The following is a 19,117-nucleotide window of genomic DNA, read 5'->3' as shown; positions in this document are numbered from 1 at the left end:
CATTTCCACTCATTATACCCCACACCACCAGCTACAACTGAGGAAGAAATTTAAACCTTACAATATTAAAGGGAAAGTTTCATGTTCATCTTCTATGTTTCCTCCAAGACATCTGCTTTGACACAGAGCTTCAAGCCAGTCCACTTGGACATTACTTATCCACAGTTTGGGTACCAGTCCCATTTTGATTATCAATTAGAGTAATAATATTGGATAGATGGATTTTAGAAGTTTATTTCATGTGGTTTCATAATTTAATTCAAACCTTTCCCCCTAACAACCACCAGCTTCATATCTGGGCAGAGATCAAAGTCATCTCGATTTGTTTAAAAAGGAGGTTCAATCTCTACTACAGTTAGGTGCTACAGAGGTAGTTCCATGAGATTGTAGAGGGAATGGGTTTTACTTGTTTTCTACTACCCAAAAAAGAAATAGGCCTTTGCTTTATTTTGGATTTAGAGAGATTGAACAGATAGGCTGTATCTAGACTAGATAGTTTACAGCAGCACAGATATAGATGCAGCTGTGCCACTGTAAAATCTCTTGTGTAGCTGCTCTATGCCGAGCAGTGGCAACTATGCTGTGAACACTGCCACTTACGCCAGCAGAATTGATGTCACTCAGGAGGGGTGGGTATGTTTTTTCACACCCCTGGGTGACATAAGTTTTGCTGACATAAGTGGTAGTGTAGACATTGCCTTATATAAAGAAATTATGATTCTGCATGTTGTCTCTAACTTCTATAATACCTTCTCTTTCTCTCCAGGAGTGGTATGTACCTCTGGAGCTCAACGATAAATATGTCCACATTTCTGTAAGGCCATGTCCTTGGAGGTACCTGCATTTCAGTGTTTAACAGGACCATTTTCAATACAATGTCCTCCTTTATGAGTTGTGTACAGCACACAGGGTGTTTACAAAATGCCTGTGTGTTGTAGCAGCATAGTTTAGAAAGCTGTAGACATAGGTATCCCGCACCTAGAGGACTGTCTAATAAAAATGTCGTCCAGGGAAGATATCTTAGTACATGTAAGTCAAATATGTTCACCATTTGTCAGTCTGGGAAGTCAAATACATTGGGAAAAGTCCTGTCTAAATGCACTTAAAGGAGTCTTTTTTTATAAAAGCCATGTGGGACTTAACTGTGGAGAGAGCTTTTCTCCCAGACGAGAGATATTAAAATAAACAGATATGTACATTGCCTCCACTAGTTACCAAGACAATTAATTCTTTTCTTCCTTTGATTGCTGGGTCTGCTGGCATCATCCACAGCAGTGACTCCTTTTGCTTGTCTTCAGATGAGAGACATTCTGCACTGGTTAGCAAAGAATTACACACCAGGTTTAGATAGCATTAATAAAAAAGAAATTAATTCCACAACAAGTGTTAAGGTCATTAATGTGGTGGACAGACAATTAAAGTGCAATGAAAGGTATACTTTTCAGTCCCCTTTAGACAATCTTCAAGGCTGTTTATAGGTCATGGACAAACAAAATTTAAAAAAAGGTTTCTGTACAGACTCTCTAGATGGATTAGATTAAGCATTTATGAATCTTATAAATTTTAGGCAGGGCCGGCTCCAGGCACCAGCCCAGCAAGCAGATGCTTGAGGGGCCAATGGGGAGGAGCGGCACATCCGGGTCTTCAGCAGCAATTCGGCGGCGGGTCCCTCACTCCCTCTTGGAGCGAAGGACCAGCCACTGAATTGCTGCCAAAGACTGAAGTGGCAACGGTAGAGCTGCAGATAATGATCGTGGGTTTTTTTTCTTTTTTCTTCCTTTTTGCTGCTTGGGGCGGCAAAAACCCTGGAGCCGGCCCTGATTGTAGGGATTATCCACTCCTCCAGGCAACAAAACTCATTCAACTAGATCAAAGGCAACTTGTATGGTTTTCTGTAGACATATTCCTCTGGTAGAAATATATAGAGCAGCAACCTGGAGTTCTGGTCACACTTTTTCTTAACGTTATTTTTTAGACTCAGACTCTAGCTCAGATGCAAAATTGGGCAAGGCAGTTCTGCACTCCTTGTTTAACTAGAACTCTGGGTCTCACCATCCTGGATCAGAGTACTGCTTATTAATCTATCCCATGAATGGGAATATGAAAAGGACACTCCAAGGAAGAAATGAATGTTACTGACCTATAACTGAGGTCCTTGGAGATGGATCTGCATATTCACACTTCATGTCCACCTTTCCTCACTACCTTGCAGTCCTACTTACCAAATGGTTGGGGTCAGAGGGGAAGGAACTAAAGTAGTGGAGCACTACAATTCTAAACACTTGCCCTAGAACATCCGGAGCTCAGTGAGGGGAAGGCCAAGGGAGGTGTGTGGACATTCCAATGACTACTGCTAGTACATTTTACCATTCAGGTTGCACCAGTCGGAGCACCCCACGACTGGCAATATGTAGAGTCTATCTCTAAGAACCTCAGTTACAGGTAAGTAACCTTCATTTTCCCTGCATAGCCTCCTCAAAGGCAGGGATATTTTGAGATTTACTATTTTTAAAAAAATATATTTTTTGTGTGTAAATATATTTGGAATATATTTCCCCCATCTATATGGCTTCACGTTGTACTATTTGCTGATATGCTACATGTATGAATTATTCTATTTTTGCTTGAAATTAGAATATAAACGCTGTACAGCAGGGATCACAGGCCTGGTCTTTAAAGGTCCTGGTTCTCTATGCTGTTACTTCAGTTGGAGTGAAGGGCCTTGAGCACCTTAAAGAGTTTGCAAAAGCAGCAAAGAGTCCTGTGGCACCTTATAGACTAACAGACGTTTTGGAGCATGAGCTTTCGTGGGTGAATACCCACTTCGTCAGATGCATCTGACGAAGTGGGTATTCACCCACGAAAGCTCATGCTCCAAAACGTCTGTTAGTCTATAAGGTGCCACAGGACTCTTTGCTGCTTTTGCAGATCCAGACTAACACGGCTACCCCTCTGATACTTAGAGTTTGGTTTCCCTATTGACTTCTTTGCTTGTACAGCACCGAGCACAGTGCAGGCCCAACCTACAATAGGAGATTGTCTAGTTTTATCACGATCTATTGGCTGGTCCCCACGAAGAATGTGCCTGCTACTGCTTTTGTCTAGGGGAGTCAATTCTTCTGCTCAAGCATTACAGGCTCATGCTATTACTACACTAAGTCCTGGACCTGTTGAGGGCTCAATTTTGTTTTATATATTAGCTTTTGTGTGACCAAGCTTCAAATACCATTTAGGTCTGTTAATTAGAATAGTCTGTACATATGTGACTTCCAGCATTTTCTTTTTTGTAAAATGTCTCACTTCTCTTAGAACAGAAAGCTCTCCTTTTATGTCCCTTCTTTGGTGAAAAGTTGCTAAATGTATGTACTCTTTAAAACCCTCAGTGAGTTAATTTAACATAAGCTTGATTGTGTGGCTCAATGTTTTAATATAGACTCATAGGTCAGAAGGGACCAATCTGATCATCTAGTCTGACCTCCTGCACAAGGCAGGCCACAGAACCCCTCCCATCCAATTTTGTAACAACCCCTATCCCAGGACCGAGTTATTGAAATCCTCAAAAATGGTTTGAAGACCTCAAGCTGCAGAGAAACCACCAGCAAGCGACCCGTGCCCCATGCTGCAGAGGAAGGCGAAAAACCTCCAGGGCACCTGCCAATCTGCCCTGGAGGAAAATTCCTTCCCGACCCCAAATATGGCGATCAGCTAAACCCTGAGCATGTGGGCAAGAGTCACCAGCCAGCACCCAAGAAGGAATTATCTGCAGCAACTCAGTACCCATCCCATCCAACATCTCCCTGCAGACCATTGAGCAGACCTGTCTGGTGGTAATTCAAGATCAATTGCCCAAATTAACGATCCTATCATAACATCCCCTCCATATACTTATCAAGCTTTGTCTTAAAGCCAGGAAAGTCTTTTGCCCCTACTACTTCCCTCGGAAGGCTGTTCCAGAACTTCACTCCCCTAATGGTCAGAAACCTTCGTCTAATTTCAAGTCTAAACTTCCTAATATCCAGTTTATACCCATTCATCCTCGTGCCTACATTAGTACTAAACTTAAATAATTCCTCTCCCTCCCTAACGTTAACCCCCTTGATGTATTTATATAGAGCGAGCATATCCCCCCTCAGCCTTCTTTTGGCCAGGCTAAACAAGCCAAGCTCTTTGAGTCTCCTTTCATAAGGCAGTTTTTCCATTCCTCGGATCATCCTTGTAGCCCGTCTCTGAACCTGTTCCAGTTTGAATTCATCCTTCTTGAACATGGGACACCAGAACTGCATGCAGTATTCCAGATGGGGTCTCACCAACGCCTTATATAACGGTACTAACAATCCTTATCCTTGCAGGAAATACCCCGCCTGATGCATCCCAAAATCGCATTTGCTTTTTTAACAGCCGTATCACACTGGCGACTCATAGTCATCCTGCTATCAACCAGTACCCCAAGGTCCTTCTCCTCCTCCGTCGCTTCCAACTGATGCGCCCCCAACGTATATCCAAAATTCTTATTAATTCCTAAATGCATGACCTTGCACTTTTCACTATTGTATTTCATCCTATTTCTATTACTCCAGTTTACAAGGTGGTTCAGATCTTCCTGAATAGTATCCCTGTCCTTCTCCGTGTTAGCAATACCCCCCAGCTTCGTGTCATCCGCAAACTTTATTAGCACATTCCCGCTCTTTGTGCCAAGGTCAGTAATAAAAGGTTAAATAAGATCGGTCCCAAAACCGATCCTTGAGGGACTCCACTAGTGACCTCCTTCCAGCCTGACAGTTCACCTTTCAATATGACCCTCTGGAGTCTCCCCTTTAACCAGTTCCTTATCCACCTTACAACTTTCATATTCATTCCCATCTTTTCCAATTTAACTAACAGCTCCCTGTGCAGAACCGTGTCGAACGCCTTACTGAAATCTAGGTAAATTATATCTACCGCATTTCCTTTATCTAAGTAATCCGTCACCTTCTCAAAGAAGGAGATCAGATTGGTTTGACACGATCTACCTTTAGTAAATCCGTGTTGCAATTCGTCCCAATTACCATTGACCTCTATGTCCTTAACTACTTTCTCCCTTAAAATATGGATCACTAGAGCAACTGTTCATAGAGATATTTTAAATCTCACTCCTAGAACTGGCTGCCTGTGAAAGAACTGTTCAACTGAAGTGTACTTCTACTTGGGGTCCTTAGTGGTGCTCATCTCGTTAATAAAACCCTAGGCTTAGCACTTTATGGCTGAATCATGACCAGAGCCTAGGCCCATGGACTCTAATCCCTGTGCATTTTAGTTTCACGATCACATTCCCAAAGCCACTGCAGAAGGTCTCAGACTCATTAATAGTATGTTATATGTATCTTAGTCCATCAAATAATCTTTCTATTGCCTTGCTTCCTTTGTGTGATCACAAACTATCCTTATGGCCTCTACAGCACTTTGCACAAAATGTTACAGTATTTACGTTTTTCAGCTGCCTGGGCTGTGACAGCTGGTGCGTCCTTTTTGGAAAAAAAGCAGTGCTTGATTTGTGCCAGGTCTTGCCAATGCTGAGTCCTACCCCCTCGCTTGTTCATAGCCCTGGCACCTCTGGGCTTGTTGCATCACTTATGAATGTAAGAAAATTGCAGGCGCCCCGGAACCCTTTTTCATTACGAGTTAAGCACTGGAAAAACGTCCTTAACCATTTCCTCTCCCCTTCCCCTGCTGCCTTCAGCAGGGGTCTCCTCCTGCCTGCAGCTGCCTTGTGGTTTTCATCTCCTGGAACAGCCCTGGAGCCACCTGCACTTCTCCCTCGTCCTTCCCTCTGCGGCCCCACCGCAGCTTCCTGTCCCTCTGGCTGGGGCAGCCCCGCTCCCCCTCCGCGTCTCCCGCAGAGCAGGGCCCCTGCAGCGCGCGCTCCTCCCTCCGCCTGCTGGCGCGCGCCCGTCGCCACCTCCCTGCAGTGACGGGCCCGCCCCCGAGCTAGCTCCGCCCCCTCGCCGGCGCCTCTTCCCCGAGGAGTCATCGGGCACATTTGCGCGGTGACGTTTCCCGCGCAGGCGCAGAGCCCCGGAAGCCCGCGGCGGGAGGCAGCGTGGGGCGCAGGGGGCGGGCGGAGCGCGGCTCGGCTGCCGGAGCCGGAGGCGGGGGGAAGCGCCACAGCGGAGGCGGTTGCGGACGCTGCAGCAGCGGCACCGATGAGCGGGGTCCGGGTCCCGAGCGGCGCCCTGGGGAGGCGGCCGGGGGTAGCAGGAGCCCCCGTCCCGGTCCTGCTGCTGCTGGGGCTGCTCCTGGCCGCCGCCGCGGGATGCGAGCAGGAGTCCGGGGACGTGGCCGGGGGCAGGAGAAGAGGCGGCGCCTCCGCGGCAGAGTCCCCGGCAGTGATGACAGGTACCAGCCTGGGAGGGACCGTCCCCCGTGCGGAGACGGGGACCCCGGACAGTTTCCCCATTGGCCCCGGGCATAGCCTGGGGCTGATCAGCCGAGCCCCGTCCCGCCCCCGGGGAGACCGGCGGGGATCCAGCCGAGCCTCGTCCTACTCCTAGGGGATGAGCCGAGCCCCGTCCCGTCCAGCGTCCAGAGCCCAGCCAGACGCGCTGCAGCCCCGGCGGGCTGGGGGCGAGGGTGTCTACCGGCTGCTTTCCCCTCTGCGGCCCCCGTCTCCCCTTGATATGCAAACTCCGCCAGAGCTTGGCTGCGCTGGCGGGTCCCACCCCGAGTTCTGGTGAACCTTCCTTCTCCCCAGCTGGGATGGACACTGCGGAGCCGCTGCTGCTCTCTGCAGAGAAGCCAGCCGGGTCTGCAGGGGACTGTCTGGGGCTGTTTTTTGGATGTTGTTGCTTGTGAAAATGAGCAGCATCAGCAGCAATGCGGTATTGACTCTGCTGTGAGAGCTTAGCTGGCAGTCGCAGGCTTCCCACTCATTAGCCCAGGGAAGCCCCCGGAAAAGAATCTGAAAGTGGATCTCCGCTAGATCTTGCTGAATTAATGATCTTATTAAGAACTGGAGTCTCTTTTCCTGTGATAGCCTCCTGTTGTGGATTGTGTTTGTGTGAATGGAAAGAGTGTTTTGGAGGTTGGCTAGCTCGGAAGCTCTCTTCAGGTATAATAAGACGTCCCTCTTAACCATTTATCGTGTGTCTTGCTCCCAGGACATGGCTTGTATTAATGAGTTCCTGATTCCTCTGCAAAAAGGCACGTTCCTGGCATCTTTCACAGGGTGGAGGAGTCTTAGACACACACAAAGTGACTATTTAATTGTGCATTTATATCTATATTGGTGGGAAGGTTTCCAGAGAAACTAATTTAATTCCCACAAAATGTACTTGCAACACTAGTGTGCAGGTGATGGGTCAGAATGTGAGTGGCTTTAACAGAAGAATCATGAACAAATTTCTGTCTGTGTGCTATGAAATGATTCCTAGGGTAATTTTTAATAGCTTCATAGGGTGTGTGTGTGTGTATGTATGTATATATCATGGAATCTGCATGGGCCCGTTAGACTTGTACCAGAAACTGTGGTAGTGAATGACTCAGTAGAGCAGCAAAACAGCTTTGGGAAAATTAGATGGCCCTCAGAAGCCTAACGGACAAACTTGCAAGTATTTTCAGTATTGCCAGCACAGCTCCCTATAAAGCAGCCAAGGAGCCAGATGCTGCAATGAAAATCATGCCTTCCCTGGGTCCTGGATATGCTTGCGTGGAAAACTTTTGCTTCAGTTTAATATTTTTAAAATAATTAATGCACATGTTCAGTTTTATTTCTATAGAGAGTAAAATGTTCGTACCATTGATTATTTGAAAACAGATTATGATGAAACATTTAAAAGGAGTGTCCGTAAAACAGCCTTTTAATCTTAATATACATTTTTCATTAAGAATTTGGAAATATTGATATCAATAAAGTAAAAAAGTACATCTGTTGAGATGCTTGTGTACATTTGAATAAACTATTCTAATATTTTTGAATGGTAGGAAGCTTATAGCAGTTGTGAAAATCCTTAGACTGTTGGGTTCTTAATTGCAATAGGACAGGATTTATACATAGATATTTGTATTTAAAAGTGGTTAAAAGTAGAGTAGAGCTTTGGTATGGGGTCACCAGGCTTAGAAAAGTCTAATCAGGAAAAGGAGTAAGAGGAAAGCATTTTGGCACCTGAAGCAGGGAGCTCAAATGATGCCCCCTTGCTTGGGCCAAAACTTTGAAATGTCTCAATTCTGCCTTCTTCCTGTTCTACTCCTCTTATGGTGCAGCTTTGCTACGTACCCCAATAAAGGAGAACTAGCAACTTGAAATGCAAAAGCAGCAAAGAATCCTGTGGCACCTTATAGACAGACGCTTTGGAGCATGAGCTTTCGTGAGTGAATACCCACTTCATCAGATGCATGAAAACTTGAAATGCCTTGTTCAAATATTTGAAGTAACATTTAACTTTCAAACAACTGAACAGCAAATGTAACTTTTCTTGTCTGCATAGTAAACACTGGCATTTTTATCTGTTTGAATAATCAAAGTGGTGCTCTCCGTGCCTTCTTGGTTACAAAGATTTGAACTGCTTCCTGGAGGATCACAGTCTGGGTCAGCTTATGCTCTATTGAGATGCTTGCAAGGTCGACCAGCCTCCCCTGTGTCATTGTGGAGCATAGATGTGTTTTTATTAACTTCAGCTTGGAGAAGCTGTGTTCTCCACTGGCAACTGTTACAGGAAATGTTAGAAGTATGCACAGAGCAACAAAAAGCATTTGGAAAGAGGGTGGTCATCTTATTTGTGTACATATATTCCAGAACAGCCTTTGGAATTCATCCTGCTGAAATGTATCTTGGCAGGGCTTTCAGTTCATCACCTAAATCACTCGCATCAGTATTGCACATGTCATCATGTGTCAACATTGTCTCTAGTGCCCTGCATTGCTGGTGTAGGTCTTCTTCAGGTATAGTGCAGAGTTTTGGAATATCATACAACATCCCAAATATACTGCTGTGTTCCTTGAGCTTCATGAAACATTCTTCAGCTGATTGAATTGCACAATCTAGCACCTGGTTAAAGAATTCAACTTTGAATTGTTGTTTGGGGTCTCTTATTTGATTATCCCGTGCCTCATAATCAAAATGTATTCTTTGGTGACTCTTGTATTCTTGAATGGGTGCGAAAATAGCTTCAATGTGAAGTTCCTCTACCAACTTCTGTGCACTCTTCAGAACGTTTTGAAATCCCTCATCTGACTGGTAAGACTGTAGGTATGACTTTGCTTTGTCCAGTTGTTCCGTTGCTCCAGATACATCAAGGTCAACGCCTTGGAGTCTCTTGCTTACAACATTTATTTCAAACAGTATGTCATGCCACAACGCTAAGCCACACAGAAATTTGAAGTTATGTATGTTTCTAGTGATTCCATTTCCCTCTGCCATTCTTCTCCCATGAACAGTTCCTGTCATAGCATTATCCTTCATAATGGCAACTATGGCATCATCTGTCTTCCCAGTTTGGTGTTTGATAGGCTTTATCGCCTCCACTTGACTTTCCCGTTGTGTGGCACTCAGTAGTTTCGGTGTCAGAGAGGATGTTCCCAGATATTGCTTCAAAATTTGCCATCGGTGAGTTGATGCAGAGAAAAATATATAGATGCTTTGAATTACATTAAAAAAATTCAGCAGCCTCACTAGAAGCTGATGCTGCATCATTGACCACCAAGCTCAATGAATGAGAACTGCATGGGACAAAAAAAAGCTTGAGGGCTTAACTCTTGGATCTGTGTCTGCACTCCTCTATTCTTTCCTCTCGCATTGGCACCATTATTGTAGCCCTGACCTCTCATGTCAGCTATCACAATTCCCGTATCTTCCAGCTTTTCAAGAAGCTCATTTGTCATACCAGCTCCTGTAGTATCATCAGTGTCAATACATTCTAGAAAATGTTCTCTGACAGTTACCATTGCAGGGACATTTTCACTGTTGTTGTTACAAAATGCACCATTAAAGTCATTGATGTCAAGTGTGCAGTCTAGAATAACAGAGTAATATCTTGCTGACTTCAGGTCTGCCACTGTCTTCTGTTTGACTTTTGTTGCCAGTAACTGTATGATCTCATTTTGAATTGTTTTTCCAAGGTAGTGGTGTGTGTACTTTTCTTGGGTGGTGACTCTTCTTAGATGCTCCTGGAGTACAGCATCAAACACAGCCATCAGCTCCCTAATTTTAAAGAAGTTTCTATTGTTTGGCAAATACAGCTGATCTGAAGTGCCATGCAATGCTAGGTTTTGGGTAGCAAGAATTCTCACAATGGTGATGAGCCTTCTCAGGACATTTTGCCAGTAAAGAGACTCTGATGCAATCTTCTCTAGATACTGATCATCTGTGGTGGCCTTTAACCTTAGTCTCATCTCAAGCTCTTTCCACCTATGGAATGCTCTCTGGTGATTTGCTGCCTTCTCATGGCATGCCAGATTTCTAGCCAGATTTTTCCAGTCCTTTGTTCCCGTAAAACCCAATGTGGCTGGAACATTAGACTGGAAGAGTTTACAACAAAAACAGTATACAGCTTTCTGGGGTTTTGAGTACATAAGTCATGGCCTCTCCACTTCGTCACCATTGGGGATTTCACACCAGTATAGTGTTGGATGGAAACTTCTATTGTCATTGTCTTTGGGGAACATGAAGTTTTTCACTTGCTGTGGCCCATGCAGTACAAGGAAGTCCCTCAGGCTACTGCTCAAGTGGGTCCACTGTCCTAGATCATCTAGACTTAAGGAACCAAACTCAGCAGCAGCTGTTTTTTGTGCCTCCACCACACACTTCTCTGATCTACACTTTTCTTCAGGAATGTGCGTGGTTACATCCATTTGAGATGGAGATATGGGTGCTGCAGTAGCTGCCAGGTCACCTACACTCTGACTAACTGGAAGATCAGGCATCTCCTCACTACTCACATCGTCACAGGGACCAGAAGTCTCACCGTGAACATTTGTCTGTGTATCTCAGGAGAGCTCCTTCCTGCTTAGGTAGAAAAGCTTCCTTTGCTTTTTTTCTTTTTCTGAATGCTGCCCCAGAGGGACATTTTCTTCTTTCACTCGTGACTGCTGTTCTGTGTCAGCTATAGTGGCTCTCAACACTCAGCTGAAGGGGACAAATAAGCAGGCTGGTAGCAGGGCCTGAGTGAGGGAAGATATCAGGGTCTTAAGTGCCTAACTGGCTCCTACTACTTCAGTTGACTGCCTGTTCTCCTCATGTGGGTTCAGGGAAGCAGCAGGAAACAGGAAGCTCCCTGAGAAGCTGGTATTAATCAGTCCAGGCTCCTGGGGATGCTAGATAGGTACATAGGAGGCTGCTCCTCCTCCTCTCTCTCCCTGCAGCTCCTGCTGCTTTCTGTTGTTCCCTCTCACGTTTTCGCCTGTCTGTTATGTCTTTTGTGCCCTCTTTCCCCCAGCACAGCACTTCACCGTTACTGTGCATCTAGAGCCGAGAGAATGCATATGTATCAGTAGCAGACACAATTTTCTACGCTCTGGGTCCTAGTGGTGCACCCACAGAGTCTGGCACCTGAGGTGGCTGCCTGAGTTTGCCTCCTGGTAAGGCCAGTCCTGAAAAGAGTTTAAATAATTTACCAGTGTAAAGACTATTAATGTTAAATAAAACAGTATTCTTGGTGCCCTGAGATAAAATTGTTAAATTTCTGTGGGTAAAATCTTAATGAATCTCTTTATGATAAGAATGACCTGAGGGTTAAAAAAATGCAGGCTCATCTGCAGTCTTTGAAATCTATAATTGATATCCTGAGTGACTCCTGCGATGCAGGGAAGTGAGGCAGCACAGTCTAGTGAACTGAACTTGGATTTGGGCGATGGGCAATCCTGAATTCCAGTCTTAGCTGTTCTGTTGACTTGCTGTGTAGCATTGGGCAAGTCACTTTTATCTTTTTCCCTGTCTGTAAATTTGGGATCATACCTCAGAAGGGCATTGTGAGGATTTGTTGTTTGTAGAGTGTTATGTATTGGTGATTGTTGGTATTAGTAAACAGTTCAGAGATAGGGTACTGTGATTTATATTGATGCCGCTGTCTGTATTTCGTCATCTTTACAGACCAGATGAGTTGGTTTTTCAAGTGTGGATTTATATGAAATATAACCACAGAGATCTGTTCTGATTTTATGTGGACTGTAAATGCTATCTTTAATCATCGTACAACATTTTAATATCTTTATAACCTTTACAGCTTTTTCTCTTGTGGGGCAAGAAATCTTACTTCATAGCGCTATGTGTATTTAAGGTGCTCTGAGTGATTTTTTTTAATGGATTTTTTTTGTTTATGCATCTTCCACATTTGAAATATTTCAGGCAAAGTGCAAGCTGCTATGCTTGCCAACTATGTATTTTTTTAAAGCATTATATATAGCATCATTATATATATATGGATGGCCTTGTGGACACCCACCTCACTGTCCTTCAGTTTGTCCAAAATACTACTATATAAACAATTCCCTGGCTTGCTATTTTATCTCCAGCAATTCTTCAAATCACTTAACTATTTAGCATCAGTCAAGTTCCTTGACCTTCCCTTCAAAGCCCTACACAGCCTGCCCCCCTGCCTACCTTTTCTCATGTTTCTTTCTACTATTTCACTCTGCAAAAAATGTACATCTTCATTAGTACTTTATCCTACTTGAGTGCCTATGCCGCCTTCTTTGAGACTCCCTACACTTGAATCACTTCTCCGACCTTGATTATCATGGCTCCATCCTCATTCTGTAAATTTTTCCTTAACACAGGTGATTCCAAAGCATTCTGTGGGTTATGATTATTCCACAGAAAAGTGTTATCAAACTAGACTATGCTGGTTTGTTCATTTACTTTAACAGTGTATACAATTTAACTCCTCAGCTTTGAGAATTGTTGAAAAGACTTCTTCTTTTTTCTCTCCCAGAAGTTTTTGAAAAAATTACTGAGGTCTTCTAGCTGTCTCAGAGCATCCCTGCAAAAATATAATTAACATTTTTGTACTGTTGTTCTTACTCAAAGGTTTTCAAACTGGGGGTCAGGACCCCTCAGGGGGTCATGAGGTTATTACATGGGGGGTTGCGAGATGTCAGGCTCCACCCCAAACCTCGCTGTGCCTCCAGCATTTATAATGGTGTTAAATACATAAAAAAGTGTTTTTAATGTATAAGGGGGGGTCGCACTCAAAGTCTTGCTATGTGAAAGGGATCCCGAGTACAAAAGTCTAAGAACCCCTGTTCTAACTTGTAGAGATCTTGAAAATGACTCACTAATTTGAAATGAGGGATTCAAAATTAGAGCGTTACAAGAAAAAAATCTCCTTAAGAAACAGTTGCTTACTGCAGACCTGTCCTTGAAAGGATTACTTCACCTAATTTTTTGTAGGGAATTATAGAATAGAAGCTAAACACGGAAAAAATATCCCTGTCAGTGCCAAGTTGTTTACCATGCTATAGTTTTGTTTTTTGTTTTGTTTTGTTTGTATAGTGGTAATATGTAGTAAATCCAAACTTGGATCTGGACCGCACTGTATTAACACATAACAGAGGGATCATCCCTGTTATGAAGAGTTTACAATCTAAGTTTAACTCAACCAATGGATACAGCATACAGATGAGAACCCTGTAATTGCCAGAGTTGCCTCTGGAGCCTTTTTACAAAGTTGACGTTACATTAGTTGCCTCTGGTCATCAAGTACAGAGGCTGATTTAAGTGATAGGTTACATACCACAGTTAGCAGTTCTACTATTTCATATTTGAGTTTCTCCAGAAGTTTTGGGTGAATATCATCTGGTCCTGGTGACTACTGTTAAATATATTAGTTTGTTCCAAAATCTCCTCTATTGACACCTCACTCTGGAGCAGTTCCTCAGAATTGTCACCTAAAAGAATGGCTCAGGTGTGAGAATCTCCTTCAAACCCTCTGCAGTGAAAACCAATGGAAATAATTCATTTAGCTTCTCTGCAATGGTCTTGTCTTCCTTGAGTGCTCTGTTAACATCTCAGGCCATGTCTACATCTAAAATTTTGCAGCGCTGGTTGTTACAGCTGTATTAGTACAGCTGTATAGGGCCAGCGCTGCAGAGTGGCCACACTTACAGCAACCAGCGCTGCAAGTGGTGTTAGATGTGGCCACACTGCAGCGCTGTTGGGCGGCTTCAAGGGGTTTCGGGGAACGCGAGAGCAAACCGGGAAAGGAGACCAGCTTCGCCGCGGTTTGCTCTCGCGTTCCGCGAACCACCCTGCAAACCGCAGGGAAGGAGACCTGCTTGCTCGGGGTTCGGGGAACGCGAGAGCAAGCCGGGAAAGGAGACCAGCTTCGCCGCGGTTTGCTCTCGCGTTCCGCGAACCACCCTGCAGACCGCAGGGAAGGAGACCTGCTTGCTCGGGTTCGGGGAACGCGAGAGCAAACCGGGAAAGGAGACCAGCTTCGCCGCGGTTTGCTCTCGCGTTCCGCGAACCACCGTGCAAACCGCAGGGAAGGAGACCTGCTTGTTCGGGGAACGCGAGAGCAAACCGCGGCGAAGCTGGTCTCCTTCCCCGGTTTGCTCTCGCGTTCCCCGAACCGCCGAGCAAGCAGGTCTCCTTCCCTGCGGTTTGCAGGGTGGTTCGCGGAACGCGAGAGCAAACCGCGGCGAAGCTGGTCTCCTTCCCCGGTTTGCTCTCGCGTTCCCGGAACCACCCTGCAAACCGCAGGGAAGGAGACCTGCTTGCTCGGGGTTCGGGGAACGCGAGAGCAAGCCGGGGAAGGAGACCAGCTTGATTACCAGAGGCTTCCTCAGGTATGCTGGGATACCTGCTTATTCCACGGAGGTCAAGAAAAGCGCTGGTAAGTGTCTATACTTGATTACCAGCGCTGGATCACCAGCGCTGGATCCTCTACACCCGAGACAAAACGGGAGTACGGTCAGCGCTGCAAACAGGGAGTTGCAGCGCTGGTGGTGCCCTGCAGATGTGTACACCTCCTAAGTTGCAGCGCTGTAACTCCCTCACCAGCGCTGCAACTTTCTGATGTAGACAAGCCCTCAGTCATCCAGTGTCCCCACTAATTGTTTGGCATTCTACCTGCTTCTGATGTACTGAATAACAATTTTGCTGTTAGTTTTTGTCTTTTCCTAATTGCTTTTTACATTCTTTTTACACTTGACTTGCCAGAATTTATGCTCCTTTCTATTTTCCTCAATAAGGTTTGACTTCCAATTTTAAAGGATGTCTTTTTGTCTCTCACATAATCTTTTACTCTGTTTAGCCATGATGGCATTTTTGACCCCTTTCCTGATGATGATGATTATTATATTATTTTTTATTTTGGGTATACATTGTTTCCCTGCAGCTTGTAGGCATTTCATTCTTGTGACTATTCCTTTTAATTTCCAGTTAACTAGCATCCTCATTATTGTATAGTTCTGCTTGTTGAAGTTAAATGCTACTATGGTTGGGTTCTTTTCGGCTATATTCCGTTCTTGTACTAGATCTTGTTACTTGGGACTAAATCAAGAATAGCCTCTCCCTGTGTGGGTTCCAGGACTAGCTGCTCAAAGAAGCAGTCATTAATAGTGTCTAGATATTTTACTCTGCATCCTGTCCTGAGGGGACATGTACCCAGTCAATGTGTGGATAATTGAAATCTCCCACTATTATGGAACTTTCTGTTTTTTGTAGCCTTTCTAATCTCTCTGAGCAATTCACGATCACTGTCAATATCCTGATCAGATGGTGGTTAGTATAGTCTGACTGCTATACTCTTATTATTGAGGCATGGAATTTCTATCCATAGAGATTCTGTGATCCAGTTTGATTAATGTAAGACTTTTTAATTATATTTGAGTCTAAACATCTGTCTCATATAGTGCTGCTCCCACACTACGCTGTCATTCCTACTTATTTTGTACTCTAGTATTACTGTATACCATTGATTATCATTGTTCCACCAGATTTCTCTGATACCTATTATGTCAATATCCTCATTTAATACCTGGCACTCAAGTTCAGTATTTAGACTCCTAGTATTTGCGTACAAGCTCTTTTAAAATTTGGCAATATTAAGTTGTCTGCCTTCATGTGATGTAATTGACTTTTGATTTGTTTCTCTTCAGATCCTACTTGTACTTTATCAACTTCTGTTTCCTCTTTACAAGATACAGAGAATTCCTTTCAATAAATCCTTCCCAAGGGATATGTGTGTTCAAACTCTGTGCTCCTCTGCAGCAGTCAGCTTTCCCCCAGCCCTTCATTCAGATAATTTTATTTATGTGCTGCTCTATCCCTGCAGATGAGCTCATGAAGAATGTGCAGAAACATACACCTTGTTAAACTAGGTGTTTCAGGTTGTGTCTATACTTTGAGTTGAGCAATCAGTAGCCAGGGAATCTGTATAGCTAAGCTATTGCAGAGCCCAAGTATAGACAAGATTGGTGTAATTTACACTGGGTGAGTTTTCTCCTGCTTGATACAGAGGTAAGCTCAATTGGTGCAATTCATTGCTACTTTGTCTATACCTGGGGTTTGCCCTGATACAGTTACACTGGCTGTTGGCTAGCAACTGCTGAATCCCAGCTATGGAGTAGGGCTTGAATATAGAATTAACGAAGGCTTCTTTGTCCATAGTTGAGCATTTCCTAAGACTTCCTTTCAGATGCTTCATATCTTGAGTCTTCTACTATTTTTATTGTAGTAGTACTGTAAATGCCATACCCCTGGTTGAGGCAAGCTTTGTTTCATGCAGGGTTGTTCCTTAGGGACCATTGGTGATCAGTGAACATTGTCTAGTGACACGATGCTGACTCTTGTTTCCTTCTGTTGCATTTCATTACAGAGAGCTGAAGATACATTGCATGGAAAGTAATGTGAAAGTATTTAAAGAATGGCTTCACTTGTCACAGGGAAGTGTTTTAGTCATAAGTGAGAGTAGGGTGATCCATGTTATCTTGAACGCGAGAGGACATACTGTCAAGTCTACCTGCATACTTGGCTGCGGTCAACACTGTGGAAGACACTCTTCTTTCTTAATACTTGCTATGTATATTGAAAATAATAATAGTTAAACTACTAAAAGTTGGTGTCCTTTTGATCAGTTTCACTTACTGAGCTGTAATCCTGTGTCCTTTTTTACTTAACATATCTTAGTTCTGTAGATACATTTTAGGGAAAAAGAAATGGGTTATAAAACTTATTCTAAGCAGCTACCATGTAAGGTATGAGGCATAAAAGTGATGGCTTGCAAATTTGTACAGTTATTTGCTGTGAGTTAGGAGTGGAGCCATGAGTGAATGATTGAGATCTTCTCAAACTTAAAGGCAAGAAAAAAGTGTAATATTCCAAATAAAATTGTTTATGCCATATTTGTTGACTCTAACAGTCTTAGTTTTATGCAATATTTGTCCTTTCTTCTGTGTCCTTTTGCTTTCCCCCTTTTAAAGCTAATTACTGTGGGAATAATGCCATCATTGGTATGAAAGGAGTTTAGTGATGTCCACATCTATGACATAAAGTTATGTAATAGCTGTAAAATTATTTTTAAAATATAGGGATCTATGTAATGTTTATAGTATATGGCATAAGTATATAAACCCTACATATAGTCCTTAAAAACAAAATAAACCCCAGTGTGTAGAATATAGGAGTTAAGTTTCAAGTTACATAAAATGAACTTCTCTCATACTAAAGGCAACAGTGTTTCCATAGTAACTAATATATTTCAGAGGGATAGAAACAAGGGGGGAAGTGAATAAAATGAATACACATGGTTGGAATTGCTCATGGCGTAAACAAAATGTGGTGATGTTGAGGTACAATAAAGTTTTTATTGTATGATTCACTTATGACTAATATGGGCACCCCAAACTCATAGCAGTAATTTGTATCGCCACACAATATCAAATTCTCAGTTTTTGTCATTACCCTTTCCTCCTTCCCAGTACTTTCTTCCCCCATTCCATCTCTCCCAAAAAGGCAGTATTCACAGATGAATGTGAAAGGAATAATTAAAATTATGTGCAAAACACGGGAAGCTACTCTTTGGTTTAGAGTAAAATCTGTATCTATGAAGTGGGAGACAGTGTTGTCAGAACAACTGAGGCTTTAAAAAAAAAAAGAGGGGGGAGGGAAGGGACTTTATCTCCTCCTGAAGCCCCTATACCATGGTGTGTAAGGGCTATAAAGAGCCCACAACGTGCTGGGGAGAATTTCTCTAAGGCAGATTATACACAGAGCTTCTATAGGTGGACCTTTGCTGGTCCCCCTGCAAGTCCTGGCTGTAGGAAGTGAAGCTTAGGGTGGAAGGGATCTGGCAGGGTGCCATGCTACTGACCGTTCTGGCTTGTGTGGCACTCAGAGTAGTCATCAAGACTGACTCACCATGACTGATTTAGCCTACTTACCAGCCCAGAATCTGGTGGGTGCAAAGATAACTTAAACCTACTTTGGCCACCTCTTTTCCTTCAGGTTGTGCCTTCTTTGCTGTGCCACTCAAAAGCATTTTAAAAAAATCCTTTGTACTCTTTCCAATTAAAATTAATACCCAAATTGTGGGTGTTTTGTGTTTTTGGTCCCTATGGTTAATTGTTTATAGGAAAATTGCTTTTCTTCCGCTCACCCTCTGAAACTGAGGGTCAGATGATACGTTTTCTGATGCCGTTAATGCTCTATGTTCCAAAAAGTTAGTCTTGCATCTGTGTTGTAGAAGTGTAAGACTGGAAGGGACCTTGAGAGGTCAAGTCGAATCCCATGTGCTGAAGCAGGACCAAGTAAACCTAGACCATATCTGGCAGGTGTTTGGAGGTTCTTCTTCGAGTGATTGCTCATATCCATTCCAGTTAGGTATGCGCGCGCCACGTGCATGCTCTTCGGAAGATTTTTACCCTAGCAATCCCAGTGGGTTGGCTGGGTCGCCCCCTGGAGTGGCATCGCCATAGTGGCGGATATATACCCCTGCCGAGCCGACCGCTCCTCAGTTCCTTCTTACCGCCCGTGTCGGTCATTGGAACAGTGGAGCGCAGCTCAGCTGTCCTCCACTCCCCTAGCTACTCCTTGTTCTTCACCGGTCACAGTCTCGATGCCGCTAGCAGTCCCGGCACCACTCACCTATCCAGTACCGGTCGTACTCGGGGCACAGATCGATGTCTCGGCCTCCGACCCGGTACTCTC

General features: G+C 44.0%; 1 protein-coding gene across 2 annotated transcripts in view; it reads left to right on the top strand.

The window, feature by feature from the left end:
* Positions 1–6,179: 6,179 nt before the first annotated feature.
* STIM2 (stromal interaction molecule 2) overlaps positions 6,180–19,117 on the top strand; it is a 153,151-nt gene continuing 140,213 nt past the window's right edge. The window contains exon 1 of one of the 2 annotated variants that reach the window (XM_050947590.1): positions 6,180–6,372. In XM_050947590.1, the coding sequence (XP_050803547.1) occupies positions 6,180–6,372 (193 nt within the window). The remainder of the gene's footprint in view (positions 6,373–19,117) is intronic. The other variant, XM_050947591.1, reaches the window with a different exon arrangement.

The sequence above is a fragment of the Gopherus flavomarginatus genome, chromosome 3 (assembly GCF_025201925.1).
Source record: "Gopherus flavomarginatus isolate rGopFla2 chromosome 3, rGopFla2.mat.asm, whole genome shotgun sequence".
Taxonomy (NCBI): domain Eukaryota; kingdom Metazoa; phylum Chordata; order Testudines; family Testudinidae; genus Gopherus; species Gopherus flavomarginatus.
This window is presented reverse-complemented; position numbering and strand designations above follow the sequence as displayed.